General features: G+C 34.4%; 1 protein-coding gene across 1 annotated transcript in view; it reads right to left on the bottom strand.

Annotated features, from left to right (window-relative positions):
- The window catches only part of ADGRA3 (adhesion G protein-coupled receptor A3), a gene marked incomplete at its 5' end in the record, with an annotated part of 30233 nt that extends 13678 nt beyond the window's left edge, over positions 1–16555 (bottom strand). Inside the window, 7 exons of the mRNA XM_010162151.2 lie at positions 1849–2013; positions 2974–3187; positions 4150–4310; positions 5847–5918; positions 6910–6981; positions 8304–8375; positions 16484–16555. Coding sequence (XP_010160453.2) covers positions 1849–2013; positions 2974–3187; positions 4150–4310; positions 5847–5918; positions 6910–6981; positions 8304–8375; positions 16484–16555 — 828 coding nt within the window. The remainder of the gene's footprint in view (positions 1–1848; positions 2014–2973; positions 3188–4149; positions 4311–5846; positions 5919–6909; positions 6982–8303; positions 8376–16483) is intronic.
- Positions 16556–17270: the final 715 nt, after the last annotated feature.

Here is a 17270-nt window from a genome sequence, read left to right as displayed (position 1 = left end):
CTAAAACAGCTTCCAAACTAAAATGACTAACCACTTCCAACTGAAAAACTATAAAATCAAATTCACCTAGGATCATTTACAGCCATCTGCTCAGAACCATTTTCTCACTAGTCAAAGCCTTATTTCCATATGGTCTCAAAGGTGAAAAATTACTCTTTATTATTACTCTACCTAAGCTACAAATGGAAGTCTGTTATAGTAAACCCAGACATAGTGAACTTTTTGATTTCCTGAAATCTTATTTCTTTCTACTGAATTCCAGAGGGGGTAAATCCTATTACACTGAACAGTCACTGAACAGCACAGGTTAATTTAATGGAAAACACTTTCAAATAAGCCTTTACCATCTGTTTTCACCTCTAATGGCAAATCAAAGAAGAACGATTCACACTAGTATCATTAAAAAAATGCATAAGTGATTTAAATAGATGTGTTCTTTGATGAATACAGCACGCATCTGCTTGGCTTTCTTTACCTTTTATCTTAAGGAGGAAGTTCTCATTTTCTAATGTAATGCTCATCCCTGCAGTCAAAAGCACCACAATGTAAAAAAAAAAAAGGATATGCACAAAGTTTCTAAAAATAATAGTAAATAATTCCGTATAATGTGAAAGTGAAGCTCATTAGTAGTTCCAAATTGCCTCTGTGCAGCAAGTGATCTTAACACTACTTCCCTTACTAAGAGTTCCTCATACTCAGACAGCAGCTACCCTTATCTCAAACTATCCAACTGATGAACATAAAGAACTCAGAACAAGTGCTTTCAGCCAGGACTTTACCTGAATTTTTGCTACAACTGAAGAAAGCCTTCTGCACTTGAAAACTTGTCTCCTCTCCCCCCAAAAACTATGTTCCAGCAACATGCTTCAACTTACTTTTCATTTCTTAAAATAAAAGATATATGGTCTTAGATTAGCTGTATAGAAAGAAGATGACTTTAAAGAAGTGTAATGTACACAAGGAAAGGAAGAAAAGTTTATAAATGTAAACAAAAGATCAAGCAGCTCAATATAGCCAAGCAGCATAAGAAAAGCGTAAATAAATGAGTGGGTAAAAGTAGATACTACAACATTAAGAAACCCTACAAACCGCAGTGAAAACATATGCTATGACATACACCTATTCTCAGTAGCTACTGCAAGGAGGTACAACACAGAGTAGTTATAAAGGGAATTACCTTACATATAGAGAATCTATACAGAAGCTATCTGTTACAGCTGGCACCTCCAGGAATAACGTGTTGTTAGAGTGACCAGCAGCAGAAAGATCAGGAAAGGGAAAACAGGTGAAGAGGTAAGAACAAAAGATAAAATACTCTGCAATACCCAATACAGTGGAACATCAGAGCTATCACTACAGTCCCAATTAACAATCACTAAAAGAAAGCATTGTTTATATTATTTACTCTAATACTCACAGGGGTGAAAAAAATATTTAAAAAAATCTATATTGCATGTTTCTCATATAGTGATTTTGTCATACAAGAGCAGGAGGATTTTAAAAACAGAATGACAATCTGGTGGAAGCCTCCTTGTCAGTATGTGGTCCAACTCTTAATTTTATAGATCTAAAAAGTTTTACTCTACTCCAATAATTTCAGCTCTATATTTGAAATATCATAGCTTACTTTCCATCTCTTCCAAAGATGTGAGTTAACAGGCTCTAAGGTTAACAGTTCATGGTATAGTAGTGTGCACTTCTTTCAACACACACAAATTTAGAACAGTTAAAAAATCTATTACCCACCATTTACCAACAAACATCCAGACAGATGCCTTTAAAGCATAACAACTTAGTTAAAAACAATATTAAAGGACTTTTCTCTGAAAAAGAACTGAGGTTACCAACCTGAAATCCCCTTTATTGTTCACAACCCTCTCTGGAGGGCAGTACTGCGCAGAGCTTTCTAACACCACAATGTCTACTGTCCTTGTGTTATTCCCACGTCTGGTTTGTACGTGGCAACCCCAGTTTCCTGTTGAGCCAGCCTGAATGTTTGAAATTGTCAGTGCGCTGGGAAGATAAACAAATAAAACCCAACAGTGTTGCAATAAAGTCTATATAAACTTTTACAAAAAGATGAATAAAGTACAGAGAGAGAACAGAAGAAACAACCAATTAAATACAACTGGCAGTGATCTTAAAAAATGAGAGCTCTCTATGAATCAACGGACTGTAATTAAAAGAGAAATATTTACTATTCTTCTAGGTCTCAATTTTGCCAAGGTAGGAAAGAAAAACAGCAGTCATGGGAAAAAGAAGAGATGAGAAGTCCAAATTCCTCAAGTGTTATCACTGCTCTTCAACAAAAAAAAAAATTACAGTTGTTCTAGAAAGGCCAAAGTAAAATAATATCTGAAATGGCTAATTGTGATAAAGTTGTGATAAAGTTAAAGGCCCTAATTTACTAATACAATTACAGTATACATAACCACTCTGTAGATGCTGAATGAGTAAAAAACCTGCTGCAGGCAGAATAAATTATACTTCTAGATCTCTGCTGGAGAACTTCAGTACTACCAACTGTAGTGTGCTCAAAAGGAAGAAGAAAGAAACAATGAGTAGTTCAATTAAATGCCTTGTTTTTGTTATTTTAATGTTCCAAGAGAATAAATGTATCCTACCACAAACATATTTTACATGAACTGCATTGGGTAATCCTTGGAGATAATTAAAACCCAACTGCAACACTCCTGGGCAACCGGCTCTAGCTAACCCTGTTTTAAGCAGCTGGCTTTGACTAATCAAATCTCTGGATCTACCTCATCAAACTTGATAGTTAGCCACAGTGACCAAACCCAGGTAATTTAAGAGATGAGTGATGTTACAAACTACTTCCTTGCTTGGGATGTTTCTGTCTATGTATGTTCACTCAGTGAGGATATGGGAGGGCCTTACTGCGTTGTGGAAATAGTCACTAAATCAGAGCAGAAAATAAGGAGTGAGAAATACATTTTTTCTTTATGGATTCACCTTGCAATCAGTGAGCAGTTATGAATCATGTTTTTTTCAACAAAAATACCCTGGGACTCATCAGTTTCCACTATCTTTCCATCCTGATACCACAAGACTTGCATGTCTTGATCAATATACGAAGCCATACATTGGAATGGTAGACTATCTCCTTCAAAGACAACCTGACGGTGAGATGGAGTCATATAAAAAGATGGTAATTCAAGCGGCGGTTCTAGAATTCAAGAAATAAAAGCATAATTAATAGCAAGAATATGTTATATACATAATTTTCAAAAGAGGAAAAAATATACTAAATGAGTATCAATTACTGATATAACCTCCTTGTAAGTTGCATCTTGCAAGATTTATATAAAAACTACATTTGATGCATCAGATACTGAAAAATACAAATTCTCAACATATTCTTTTTCAAAGTGTGTATTCCTTTAATGTAATACATTTCAAAAATCTCTTGCTGGCCCATATCCAAAAGAGTGAAAAATATAAACTTGAATAAAAAATTTATTTATACATTTTATTTCTTCATGTTTTCTCATTATTAAAATTTCAAAAACCACAAATACATGTTTTATTATTTTGACAGATAGAATAACTAATACAACAAAGAACATCAGCAAAGAAGGTCATAGTTTCATCACAACAAGAAGGCTAATCAACAGAATTGGCATGTAGGAAACTAAGTATATAAAATTAAGACTTTTTAAATTCAGCAATTTGGGCTTGGAATAATTTAACATCTGAAGCTGAATAGCTAGAAACTGTTTTTGGAAAAAAATTATAAGTTTCTGATTCTTTTTGTGAATTTTAGGTAAATAATAAAAAATATGGATAGGCAGGAAAAAGCAGGAGATAAACTCCAGAGAATGCTACTCTCAAGAGCTGGGCTTGATGATCCTTGTGGGATCCTTCCAACTCACAACTTTCTATGATTTTATGATCTTTAATTTCTACAGACTAACATCCATAATAACCAATGCATTTATTATTGATTTCCAAAAGCAAACAACAGTGAATCATGACTAAAGATCAGCTTTTGAAAAAGAATCACTGTTACCACTATCATATAAGTGCTGAATTTCAGGGAAACAAAGCAAAGCAAAAAAGTCTGTTCGCTAATATTAGCAGAATATTGAATGCATTATACAATAAGCATCAGTTGTCAAGAATGCTTACCACAGGTCAGAAGCTCCTGCTTAACACCAGTCACTGTCTGCGACTGAAGTGACCTGGGATAGGCGCATTTAGTTTCACGTACAGTTATATTTCTTTCCTTTAACCACTGATGCATCCACAGTATGTTGCAATCGCAAAGAAGATAATCAGTCTGAAATTCTCTGCAATGCAAAACAGGTATTCACAGTGATAAAATGCAACACTCAAAGGTCTGAAAGCTTGACACCAACAGCTGTGCAATGCCTCTCATTGTCAGACACACAGTGAACAAGCAGTCAAACCCCAGAATACAGCGGAGTTGCCTACCGCTACGTATTGGAAGATACTCTAATCCTCTGCAAGCTGTGGTTTGAGAACAAAAATACCCACTCACTGAGAAAAGGAATCCTCTGCATAAATATGAGGAACATCTAATAACTGCACGTGAAAAAAATTACTAGAGATTTATTTCATGAAGGGAGTTTGTTATTTAAGTGACTACTAATAAGGAATCGCTTGAATATGCATCACTATAACTTAAGAAAACGCTTCATTGCTTCATTTTAACAATCAGATGCTTTAACAGTAAAATCAACAGAAATATAGAAGTAGCCTCTAACCTATGTCTCTTTTGAGAACTATTCACACAATTTTAATGATGGTTTTTACTCTGCTTTATATGAAAATCATGTAAGGCTTTTCACTGATTCATAAAGTCTTCTCTGTATAATTTAATACTTTCTACTAAAAAGACATACCAAATCCCCCATAGGTGTTTGTTTTAGTCAGCTAGTATTGCTGTTTCTACACTGATTTTCACCTCTAGTGAAAACATAATTTATTTTTCTTTTTGCAAATGTCTAGAGAATAACACAACATCACAGGCAGAACACTTCAAACACTAAATCAATATTCCTGTGAAACTCCGTTTGGTCTTTGTTCACAGGAATTCCTCCAGACGCACACGTTTTTAATAGAAACGGTTATAGCCAGGTTCTCTTGTCAGACCTGTGATGTTCTTGGACAGCAACTCTTAGGTACACAATTAAAACACTGTGCACAGCAACTTAAGAACAATTAAAAGAAGATGGAAGATGGAAAGAAACATTTGCCTCTGTAAACAAGAAATTAACTCAGTATCAAAGCCAGAAGTCAAAACTTCTGAGAAAAATCCCAGTACTGTGAGCCAGCTGTCATGACTACCAGCGAAAAATGCAAGCTAAGCACCAGCATTGGTAATTTTTTTCATTTACTTTCTTCCCTAGACAAGATTACAACATTCATGAAATTAAAGAAGAGAAAAAAACCATGAGGTTGAGATGTATCCACTGTTAGGTGTAACAAAACTATACTGTTCTTCAAGGACTAAAATATTCCTTAAAAGTATTTGTTCCCTTTGTTAAAAAAAGGTGTAAAACACTATCTATGTAATATAGAGTAATACATGATGCATAAAGAACAAAACTTCCAGAAGCCCAGATGCTCGTTTCTTTCAGAACTATGTAACAAATACTGAGCATCTTTTGAAGGAAGTTATATAAACACCCAAATATCTGTTTACATACGTTTCCCATGCACTTATCCAGATAAAGAAACCACTGTTATGATATTGAAAAAGTAAAAATGCAAAACTGTAGTACAAGCAAGATAAATAAAACAGTTTTTGTTAAAATACAAATGATCATGCAAATTAAAGATTAGATGCAGTAAATACTTACAGAGACTTTAGTGAACCAAGATGATCAAATGTTCCCTGTGTAAGTGTAGAAAACAAATTTCCAGAAAGATTCCTAAGAAATAAAAGTAACATGATTTGAACTCATGCTCAAGCAACTGATTTGAAATAAAAAAAAAATCCCTCTTCAAGATAAAATTATTCTAAAACCTGCAAGATACTATTATGACATTCTGTCGTAGTTCACAAGACTGTAAGAATAACAATCAGATCTGATAGCCTAGCAAAAGTCCCCAAAGAAACTGTTCCCCTATACTCTTTTAGCTGAAGAATTTTAAGATTGGGAACAAAGACTGACAGCAAATACTTTATTTTTATTCTAAGCAACAATTAAGACATGTTGAGCATACACTTCAGTAAGTTTAAAATTAGCTGTTCATACTGAATTGATGTGTTGCTATTAACATGCTCTAAGAACAACTGATCTAACAGAGTATTTTTGAAAAATATTATACATCCTACTTTCTCTATATCAGTGAAAGCACTGCATAAGAAGCTAACAAGCAGGGTAAAGAAACATTCCATAATCCTACATGTTACTTTCTTAAAGTAAATATACGAACTACAAAACGTGTAAGAAAGCCAGCAAAACACAACCACAGTGTTGGTAGAAGGCAGATACCAAGAGATTCCATAACCCTGAAATATTTTTCTAGGGAAAATATTTTGTACAGTCTGCTACTCTCTCCAACCTCAGCCTCGCTATAGCTTCTAAGAAACTGGAAAATGGTTGCAAAGCAGACAGAGCACTGGCAGTACGGTTTTGGTTGCCCCCACCGCTCCACCTCCCGATCCCCTCTTTTTTTTTAATTTTTTTTAAGCTTGCTACTGAGCAGCAAACCACTATCACCCACCGCTCCACCTCCCGATCCCCTCTTTTTAATTTTTTTTAAGCTTGCCACTGAGCAGCAAACCACTATCGTAGTCATATTGCATGTCTTTCAAGCGCACACTTAAAACAAAGTACTCCCATTGAAATAAAGAATGTTAACTTACATAAGACTAAAACTTAAGAAATTAAATGATATACAACAAATTATACTTACAATCTAATAAGGTTTACAAGTCCTTTAAATATATCTGCATTCAGGCAGCCTATTCTGTTATTAGTTAAGTCTCTGTAAATAGAAAAAAGACAAATCAGAATAAACTCTTATTTCCAAATGGCATACAGTCTGTAAACAGAAGTATTTCAGCTAAAACTCAGGAGTAACAGATTGCACCATGTATACATTTAGTCTTTTTCAGCAAAACATAAAAGGTGCTGCTATATGGGTGCACACACAATGCACATTTCCTTTTTCCATTTCTAAAGTAGAAATGGTTTGCCTATATTCTGTTAAATAAGCCTAGCCTTATCAATAAATCCCCTTAGAACAGGCTTGGTCTACAACACTACAAAGTAAATTTTTGTATTTGTACAGTATACTCATCATATGCTCTACATCACTTAATTTTTTGACATGCCAGAGAGACCTAAACTACTGCATTTATTGTACATAAATAGAACCACTTCTATATTTATACTTACATAAATATTTAAATACGATGTATTTTACAATGTCAGTCTTAAATCAAATCACCAAAAATTCTTAAAGGAATAAAAACTAAGCTTGCCATTAGCAACAGTCCAGAATTGGTCCTTCAGCTTTATTTTTAAGGTTTTCAAAAGTGTAACTACTAGCAAAGTTTCCTTTTAAGTAAGCCAGATCATCTGAGCAGTGACAAATGAACACATATGCTACAAAAATTTAAGAAGAAAAGCTGTATGCTGACTAAAGGTGGGGGAGTGGTGGGTGCAGTGGTGGCAAAATCACTACGACTTAAAAGCTGTCCCAAATATTCTGAAAATCTGAAGAGTGTTTTTAAAAAATAAAAAATAAAACAGGCCACCATGCTGAGGTCTTGTTGGAATTTTTACAGCCAAGGTATAAATCCCCCAAAAATGTGTTAATGGGAATGTTGGCACAGCCTACAATAAAGCAGCATTAACAGCACTGTAACTTTGTAACTTCACTGCAGTATTAATAGCAAGGGATTCTGTTCCACTGTCATCTTGGGCCCGGGGGTGGGGGGCGGGAATCGTGAGGAGTTTAACATTTAACAAAGCAAGACTTGACAAACAAATGTGAACATTCACCCAGTGACGTTTCAAGTCACTGCAATACAAAAAGAGCAGAATATCACCAACAGACTGTCAGTTAGAACATGTGAGACTGCCAAGCCACAAGCAGTGGATTTTTTCAGTCATGAGACTGAAAGCAGACTTTGTTTTATACAGACATATATGTGTGTATAAATTTAGAGAGCATATATATATGTTCAACTTTTAATACATAATAGCTTTGCTGTCTAAATTTCCAGAACCTAAGACTTGCTCTAGTCTCAGGGTTTTTTTGGTTTGTTTTGTTTAAACTGACTAGCTAGATACACTACTTACAGTCTTTTCAGAGATGAAAGCCCCAGAAAAGCTCCTGGATCTATAGTACTAATAAGGTTGTTCTTAAGGTCCCTGTGAAAACAATTAAGACATAACAATTACCGCAAGCTACCCTTTAAAACAGCTATACATGCACGAAGATACACTTAGCTCATCTCAATTTGTCTGAAAACTGCCCAAACCCGCCATACAACACATTTCTACTTTCTCAAACATAGTAGCTTTCAAAATTTGAAAATCTACATTTAAACTAGAAAGAAGACTATAAACAGCATATGTATTCCTTTAGATATTCTATCAGTTCCTATCACATGAAAGGATATGGAGTCAAAGATACTTTGCTACAGTGTCCGAATAAACTACACCTGCTCAGGGTGTAACATTTGCTCATCTCACAGTACAATACTGTTCAGCACAGTGCTGGTGTCTTCAGCCTACTCAATTTTAAATACTTCAGTAGTGCTCAATTTCTACCAAAATAAGCAAAACAAGATCTTAAAAACACACCAAAGACACAACATTGAAGTTTCCACATTACTGGCACAAAAGCAAAGCCCTGGCTGAGTATCCCAAATAAAGCTGGTGGAAAAAACACAAGAGTACAGCTTTTTAAATCTTAAGTTTCCAGAAAAGAAGACTGTAAGGAGAAATGTAAAGTAACTGTGTCATTAAATTGTGTTATTGATTGTAGAAGTAATATAGGAATTTTAACTTGAGATATTTTGCAGATACAGCTTAATTTTAAAGGTCACAGAAAGCATCTGCCAACATCTACAGTTTTGAACAAACTTTATCACTGCATGAATACTAAAAATATTTCTAGTTTTTTATTCATCCAAGATTTTTACTATACTATGATCTGAATGTTTGCACGAACTTATTACAAGAAAAAATTCTCATTCCTTGGTAATCTGTGAATATTCTTCATTTGAAAAGAAAAATTAGTAATTTCAATTAAAAACGTTTTAGTAAGCAAGGGTAGAAAAAAAAATCTCCTAAATCTACCATAACATCAGTAATTCTGCCTGAAAGAGCAGTACAAGAGGATTACATCTACCATCACACAGATATGCATGAGTGAAAATACAAATTCATCCTGAGGTTTCACAATAGCATTTCCTGCAGCCAGATTAACAAATCATGGCACAACAGAAAGTGTCGTGGCACACGGATCATGCTTCAATGCTGTACCTAATAAACATTTTAAATACTTGAAGTATTTAAAATCACATATTTATTTATTTATTTACCTTGCAGTACAGTAAATTAATTTTCAATAAAATTATAGAATTAAAGAATCATAGAATAGTTTGGTTTGAAAGGGGCCTTTAAAGGTCACCTAGGCCAACCCCCTGCAGAGAGCAGGGACATCTTCAACTAGATCAGGTTGTTCAGAGCCCCATCCAACCTGACCTTCACTTCTCTTCTACACCCTTCTCTTATCTCAACTTTATTTTCTTGCCCTGTACTGTGGCAGGGACTACCAACTACTTCCAAAGCAATATTAGGAGCATAAAGAACTAATGTTTTTAAGCCTCTTTCAGCAGGCTTCTAAAACCAGTAACAAGACCATGGCAGATCCAAGAATACTAAATGTTATTCATTGCTTATCTACCACGAGTCTTCAGGATAGGGAAGGAAAATTATATACTTACTGTTCATATTTAAATTCCAGTTTAATATCATGTAACTCCCACTTAAACTTAAAATCTCACTGTGGAAAACACTCAGGAGAAAAAAAAAAAAGACAATATGCCTTGGAAATCCACTAGTCTAGATTATCAGTGATCTTCAATTTCATCACTTAAATTCAAAGTGTACTCCCCAATACACCTCTTTCTTAAATCCAGTGCTTTAGTGGAAAAAAAAAAAAAGTTTTAAAATTAAAAGCAAGAGTTTTACTACTTCCACAACCTGTTTATACATCTTGTCAGAGTAGCTGATAAAAGCTGATTAGCCTAGTCGTTATGTATTTTTTCCTTTTTCCCCTCCTCCTCGTAGGTCTTAATACCAGTTCCAGAAGGATAATTACACTAGAAATAATACATTATTTTTAGAAGAAATGCCAATGTCTTATTTTGTAAATAAGATGTCTTATTTTGTAAATAAGACAGCAAAGCATTAATGAACCCCCGTGCTAAAGTAATTTTTAAAAAAGACCCTGTATGCACAGTGTTAACATTTTCTCAACCTACAACTACAACAGTTGGAGAGTCTCTGGGGTTTTTTCCCTGCTTCCCAGTGGCAGTCATACGTAAATACTAGCTTTCTATTCATCTATCAGAAACTGTGAAATAAGAGATATTTAAAGATCCCAAAATTAACACAATGCTGATATGTCTGGCAGCTCTTCAGAAACAGTAAAAGATGATGATACACAGGCTGGGGCAACTGCCAGGACTTCAGGATCTAAGGCAGTTTCTAAACGAAGAAGTGACAGTTGTGGTTAAACCAACAGACTGATAAGATTCTCACATAAAATGGAGGTAGAGGAGACAATCTCATTAGCAAGTTGTGTTTAGCTTTAAAGTTTTGTTTGTTTTTAACACTTATGAATACATTTATACAGAACTCCTGAATTTTAGCAATGGGAATTTAATCATCTCAGCTGCTTATTTTAATAATTTTTCTTCGGCAAAGCTCAACCAACAGGATATAGTTATAGATATTTATTTGTCTAAATAAAATAAAATCTGTCCAAAAGAAATCCATTAGAAGAGAGTTTCAGTTAGGGTAATATTACAGCTTCCCCAAGCTCTAGCTCATTGGTACATCTTTTATCTTGCAGTAACTACATCTTTCAGCTAGCAATTAAAAATACTGCTGGGGAAGGGAAAAAAAAAAAAAAGCCCACAAGCCAGGCAGTAGAGTCATCTTTTACTGAGAACCTATTAAAAAAAACTATTTTTCTCTTAAATCTAAGTAACACTGCAGATGAGGATGGCCCTGTATTTATCTTGGAAGGTGACTAACTGAGATCGGGATAGTAGAAAAACTTAGGTTTTAGGGGATATGTTGAGGTCATGTAGTTCAACTTCTGACTCAAAGCACAATTAATCAGATCAACTGCCCCACTCTTACGTCCACTGAAGTCCTGAAAACCTCAAAGGATGCAGATTTCACCATCTTATTGTCCAACTCTCTACATGTTTACCCATTCTCATTTTGAAGAATTTTCTCATATCCAACTGGAACAGCTCTTTTGCAAATCCACGATTAAGTGAGCAAATAGCAACTTACCAACAAGCAAAAGTATTTTTTAAGAGCCTCACAACTGCTTCTAATGTTATGGTGTTAAGATATGAAAAAATAACTTCATGAAAGAATAGTTAAATTTAACTATGGTTTGCCATATAAAAAACAAAATCCTTTCATTTCATTAGAATTTACAATGAAATATTTCAGTGGCCAGTTGGCTAGGGTTTGAAAGTGCATGTGTACATACTTAAAAATTACTTATGTATGAATACATATTACTTATAATTTACTGCCTTCTGTCTCAGCACAATAAGGATTGTCTTAATTATTACTAAAGCATCATGCAGGCACAAACAAACAATGCATATATATACATGTAGTGACATGGATACATTATGTAGCTCTCAACTACCACTGGATAAATTATCTTTTCTTCCTGAATAGAAATTGAAAATGAACATCAGATGAGAACACACTAGCTACCATGGACTCTTGCTATATGAAATGCCTTTTCAAAAAGGAAATGGGGGAAGAGGATAATGTAAGAAATTACAAAAATAAGGTTAAACATCACAAAGTCAGCCTACCCCTCCCACAGCTCTATGGGGTGTAGACTTTTTTCAGTCAGATCCAAAAAATGCTTATGACTGATTAAACAAATGTTATGTTTCCTCATAATTCACTGTGTATTACTTCAATTCTACCCTATACACACATAGGCTTTCTCCCTAAAACACAGCAGGCTGGATTTATTTTGAGTTTTCACCATCAGTGTAACAAATATTTAGGGTACCACCAGAACTGTTAATAACTGAAAGCCCAATATGTTATTGCATGTGGGTCTCAGATGTATAATTCTGCTTTCAGGTCACCATATTCACATTGTATGTGAGGATCAAGTGCTGCTGGGGCTGTTTCACCAGGTTCAGGTAACATTCTAGGAAAGAAAAACTTACTCAAATTTATCACCGATTTTGATGACATTAGAGTAATACAAAACCAGAAAGCAATTAGAGCGCCCAGGTTCATAAGGAACCACAAAAGAAGAGATAATAGACAGTGTCTCTTCTTGGACATTTTCCAAATGGAAATTAAAGAGATGTTACTAAAAATCAGCTCTTGACTTTTTCAAAAGTTCTTACATATGCTTTTGACATTCTCTTGTGTCTAAAGAAATCAACAGCAACTTAGATCACTTTGTTTTGCTTACCCTATCACATCACCTGTGACACGCACTGATGAATGACAACAGTCAAAATTTCTTGCAGATGTAATGCAATAAAGTTAAAAAAAAAAAAGCTTGAGACTACCACACTTCTGCAAACTAAACAAAAGCTAGAACTCAGACCAATTTTTGTTTCCTTCAAATAATTTCTATATTTCCAGCAGTTCAGTATACTCCAAACTGTTCAATTTCACAGCACAGATTTTTCAGCAGAGACTAGAAGCACATTCTGCCCCCCTCACCACTCATCTTACAGAAATTACCTGAGAAGCAGGTGAGGAAGGGAAAAATAAATATTTTGTTAGCCTAACACTCCCAGTCTTCTCCTGACAGAAGCACAACTAACAGAGATGGAGCTTTCAGAAGAAAAATCAGAACTCAAGTTAGAGCAGAAAACATGGTCCTGAATATTCATAAAACCATTTTTCTGCTCCGTAATTTTCAAACAAGAAATACTGATACTTTCCAATCACTTTTAAAGACTTCCAAAAAAAAAGTTCAGATGCACCACTAGGAGAACTCGAGTCTATCTTTTCACATGCTCTGCTGCACTCTCACAAGAAGAATTAAAATCAGAAATTGCCACTGTCTGAAAAAGGATTAGACACTCCTATTTTTAAGGCATCTATATATCTGTAGTTCGGTGCTGTAAAAATAGCAGAAAAAAAATGAGACTGTCTACAAATAACACTCCCTTCACACTGCATATTTTCCCTTTTCAAAGTTATATTAGTATATCCTAAAAATACATTGGTAAACCCTTGTCATTATTTACAGTTCTATAAACTTCAAATACATCTTTCGCTATCTTACTTATTTCCATGCCTGTCTCTTTCTCCTTTCTCCCTCATGTACAATGAAAAATAGCACTTCACAAACACATAAAGTTATCTTCTTTACCCTTTAAAAAAATTAACAGGCAGCATTAGCTAGTTTCCAGATGGAAGATAGCATTTTGCTTCTAAGTTGCTGGACTTTGAATAATGCTATATAAAGTCAAGTACCTATGAGATGAAAAATTATCTGTCACAAATTAGTTGTGCAAGAAGGTACTTCAACATTTAAACTGCAGGAAATTCATAGAAAAATACAGCATTAAAAAAGTCTGTGGAGATTAAAATATTTAATATCCTTTTGTACAGACACTTTAACACTTAAGGCAGTTAAAATCTTTGACCCGCTTACTGTTATTCAGCTGTTGTTTGCATGATTTTTTTTCCTATAAGAGTAAATGTAGGCATAGCATAGTCATTTTCTACTGTAATTAACAAACAATTCACCCTGAAGTAAAACAAAACTCTTATTTTGGTAATCTTATCACTCCGTTTACAAAATAATGCATTACCACATTCTACATTTTCATAAATTAACATACATGCACAAAATTATTAACAAACAAATTTGAAATTCTACTTGGATAAAACTACAAAAATAATTTTAAAATATGTAAATTTTCATTAAGATGTCCAAGAACTAAACAGGAGAAAACAAGTTTAGTACGCTAACAGATGAATTATGAAGTTGTGAATCTGTATGTCAGGTTTCAAAATATTTATTAAAATGCAATTAAAAACAATTATTATGCAGGTGCATGTTCCTAACATATTATTTGACTCATTTTATTGTAAAGGCTTTGGTTAAATATATGTATGCATCTATTCAAAAACCATTAAGGAAAAATGAAAAAGATACTTGCTAAATATAATGTTACAAGGAATGAACAAACAAGCATTAAATACATACATAATCTCTTCCCTGGTAAGCAGTAATGTTAAGTGACAATGTTACTGTCTGTATTAACTATTTAAATGCTAACTGAATTTATTTATTTTTATTTATTTCTTTTATCTCCATTTCACTTCTTAAATTAAAAGTAGGGAAAAGAGCATATCTACAAAGAAAGCACTCATAAGGAAGCAAAGGCAAGGATGAGTAGTAACAAAAAATAAAAATAAGAAAAGAACTGTCAAAAAAGAGCAATTTTAAAGGCATGCAAGTGAATACATTGAATATTAAGGAATATAATTTGAAACTGCTGAACATAATGTTAATTTTTAAAATAGTTGCTTTCAGGTCGTTTTTTTTCCCCTTTTACTACTGACTATTCATTTAAGTTTGAAAAATTATTTTAATTACAAGAGTAGCTTCTGTCCAAGGTCACAAGAGCATTTAAAGCAGAGAAGTTTACTTTTAATGTGGTTTAAATACTTTTAAAAAATGTCTTGTGCGCACGCACACACACAAAGATATAGTCATCAATGACAAGTATATCATGCTAGTTATCCCTTCTTCTATGACAATGACATCTGGCCATTAATAAAAATTTGTTGATATATTAACTCCTACACCAGTGCACAGAAAGTGTGTTATTCAGATGAGATCATACCAATGAAATATTGCTATCCCAGATCATTTTAAATGCTCTAAAGATGCCTGCCTTACTGCTTTATTTTCCTTTTCATGAAAGAATGTAATAAAATAACCTAAAAAATCCTTACAAATGACAGGAGTTAAATGGAAGAAAGCTGGGTTCTTATGATTTTAAAGAAAATTAAGATTTGAATTCACAGAGCAAAATGTAAATGCATTCATAGACTGGATTCATAGAGCAAATGTAAATGATCATATCAAACTAATTAGAGTTTTAAGTATTTCCTGTCTGAAAATTGTAATGAGTTACGAACAAATAACAACTGTCAGCAAGATGCCTTTATTACCCAAGCAAGGATGCCAAAATAATGTGTAAAGATCGAGAATGCCATCATTGCTGATAACCTTGCTTCTCTGGCATAATGTCTTACTTCTACAATAAAGCCCATCTGTCAGTGCAGAAGACAAACCTTTCTCCTGGCATATGGGGGATGGAATGGTGGAAGTGTTTGAATTTATTTAGGCCAGGTGACCGGGATTGCAGCCTTCAAGTTTTAGAGGAAGAATAAAATACTTTTAATCCCCTGAAGCCAAAAGTCATTTGGAACTCTTCCTAGATGTTGCGAGATGATTATGAAACTGGCTACTTTCCCAGTCAAATGGCCTAGAAAAATCCTTATCTCTAAAGTTTCTGCTTGCTCCCAGGTAGATCAACCTGCCAATCCTGACCTTCTAAAAGCTGGAAAAAAAGCTGACTGCAACAGAAGCTACAATGCTGCTTCTTAACCCACAGGTGATATATCATCTGAAAGGGAAAGTGAAAACAGGAAGCAAAAGGCATCCAAGAACTTACTCCCATCAGACTCACTCCCATTTCCCCTTCCCTCCCTCCCCATACATTTGGTATATAGCAAAGCTGTAAAGTAAGAATTAAAACTGTTAAAATAAATGTCAACAACAAACTTAAAATGAATCTAACATCTTTTAGAGGCTCTAATGTATTTCCCCTACAAATATACTTTACAATTGTTGATAAGGGGTTTGACACTCCATAGGAAAATAAATAAATAATTTTCTTTACAACATAAGTTTTCTAAGTATGAGACCAACAACAACAAAGCAAATCCAGTTGTCACAGCATTCCAGTGAACTTCCCAGTGAAACTGCCCTAATCTCACCCGCACGTGTGATGATGCCTTTATGCTGTTACATTCATATTCAGGAAGAGAATGCTTAACAACGTTAACTCTTCAATCACAGAAAAACCACATCAAAATAAGTAAGAACACATCTCTTAAACAGGACATTTTGTTCTCTGAATTATTACTGAAACATAAACAGTATATCACTTAGTTTTTAAAGTGAAAATAGCTTTTTAAGTGCTTACAATCTTTCAAGAAGGTGTAATCCAGAGAAGGAACCATTCTTCAACTCTGTTATTTTATTGTTACTCAGAATCCTGTAAACAAAAAACAGACAAGAACAATACATTATAAGTTTGGTAACAAAATTATTTGCTGCAGCTTACACTTCTGGTGTAAATATTTTGGTTTAACAGTCTTTATATCAAACTACAATGCCTAGCTCCTTGTCCAAGGTGTATAAAACAGCACTGCTTAACTATTATGAGGGAGAAAAAGAGGGTTTTCTGTTATATGTGCCAAGTACCACGCAAGCTTACATCATTAACATATGAAAATACACCCATATAGGATCATCATGATAAAGCAGCAGAATTGGCATAATGAAAAATGAAGTATTAAACAATCAATCTACACATTCAACGTTCTGTTCTTGCACGTCCATTTTGGTTTTCAAAACCACACAGCATATCGCGGGATTCCCATTTCCTCTGCTGCGAGCGACCCTCAGCCACTCGCACACACTCACTTCCATGTTGTGCCACCTCTCCCACATTCACACATCCTTCACACATTCATCCTTCTCCTCAATGCAATCCTTCTAAAACATCTGCAAATAAGTTCAGCAAGCACTCCTTTACTTCTGTCTACCCTTTCTTCTCTTAAAGGACCACATAACCACAAGCTCCCTCTTCCACACAAAGAACTGGATCAGGCCCATCTAGCCAAGTACCCTGTTCTCCAATCACAGCTGTCTGCAAATGCAAATTATCCTCAACTTAGGAAATCCCTTGTACAGCTGGATGCTTCCTT

The sequence above is a fragment of the Antrostomus carolinensis genome, unplaced genomic scaffold (assembly GCF_000700745.2).
Source record: "Antrostomus carolinensis isolate BGI_N321 unplaced genomic scaffold, ASM70074v2 scaffold8952, whole genome shotgun sequence".
NCBI classification, from domain to species: Eukaryota; Metazoa; Chordata; class Aves; order Caprimulgiformes; family Caprimulgidae; genus Antrostomus; species Antrostomus carolinensis.
This window is presented reverse-complemented; position numbering and strand designations above follow the sequence as displayed.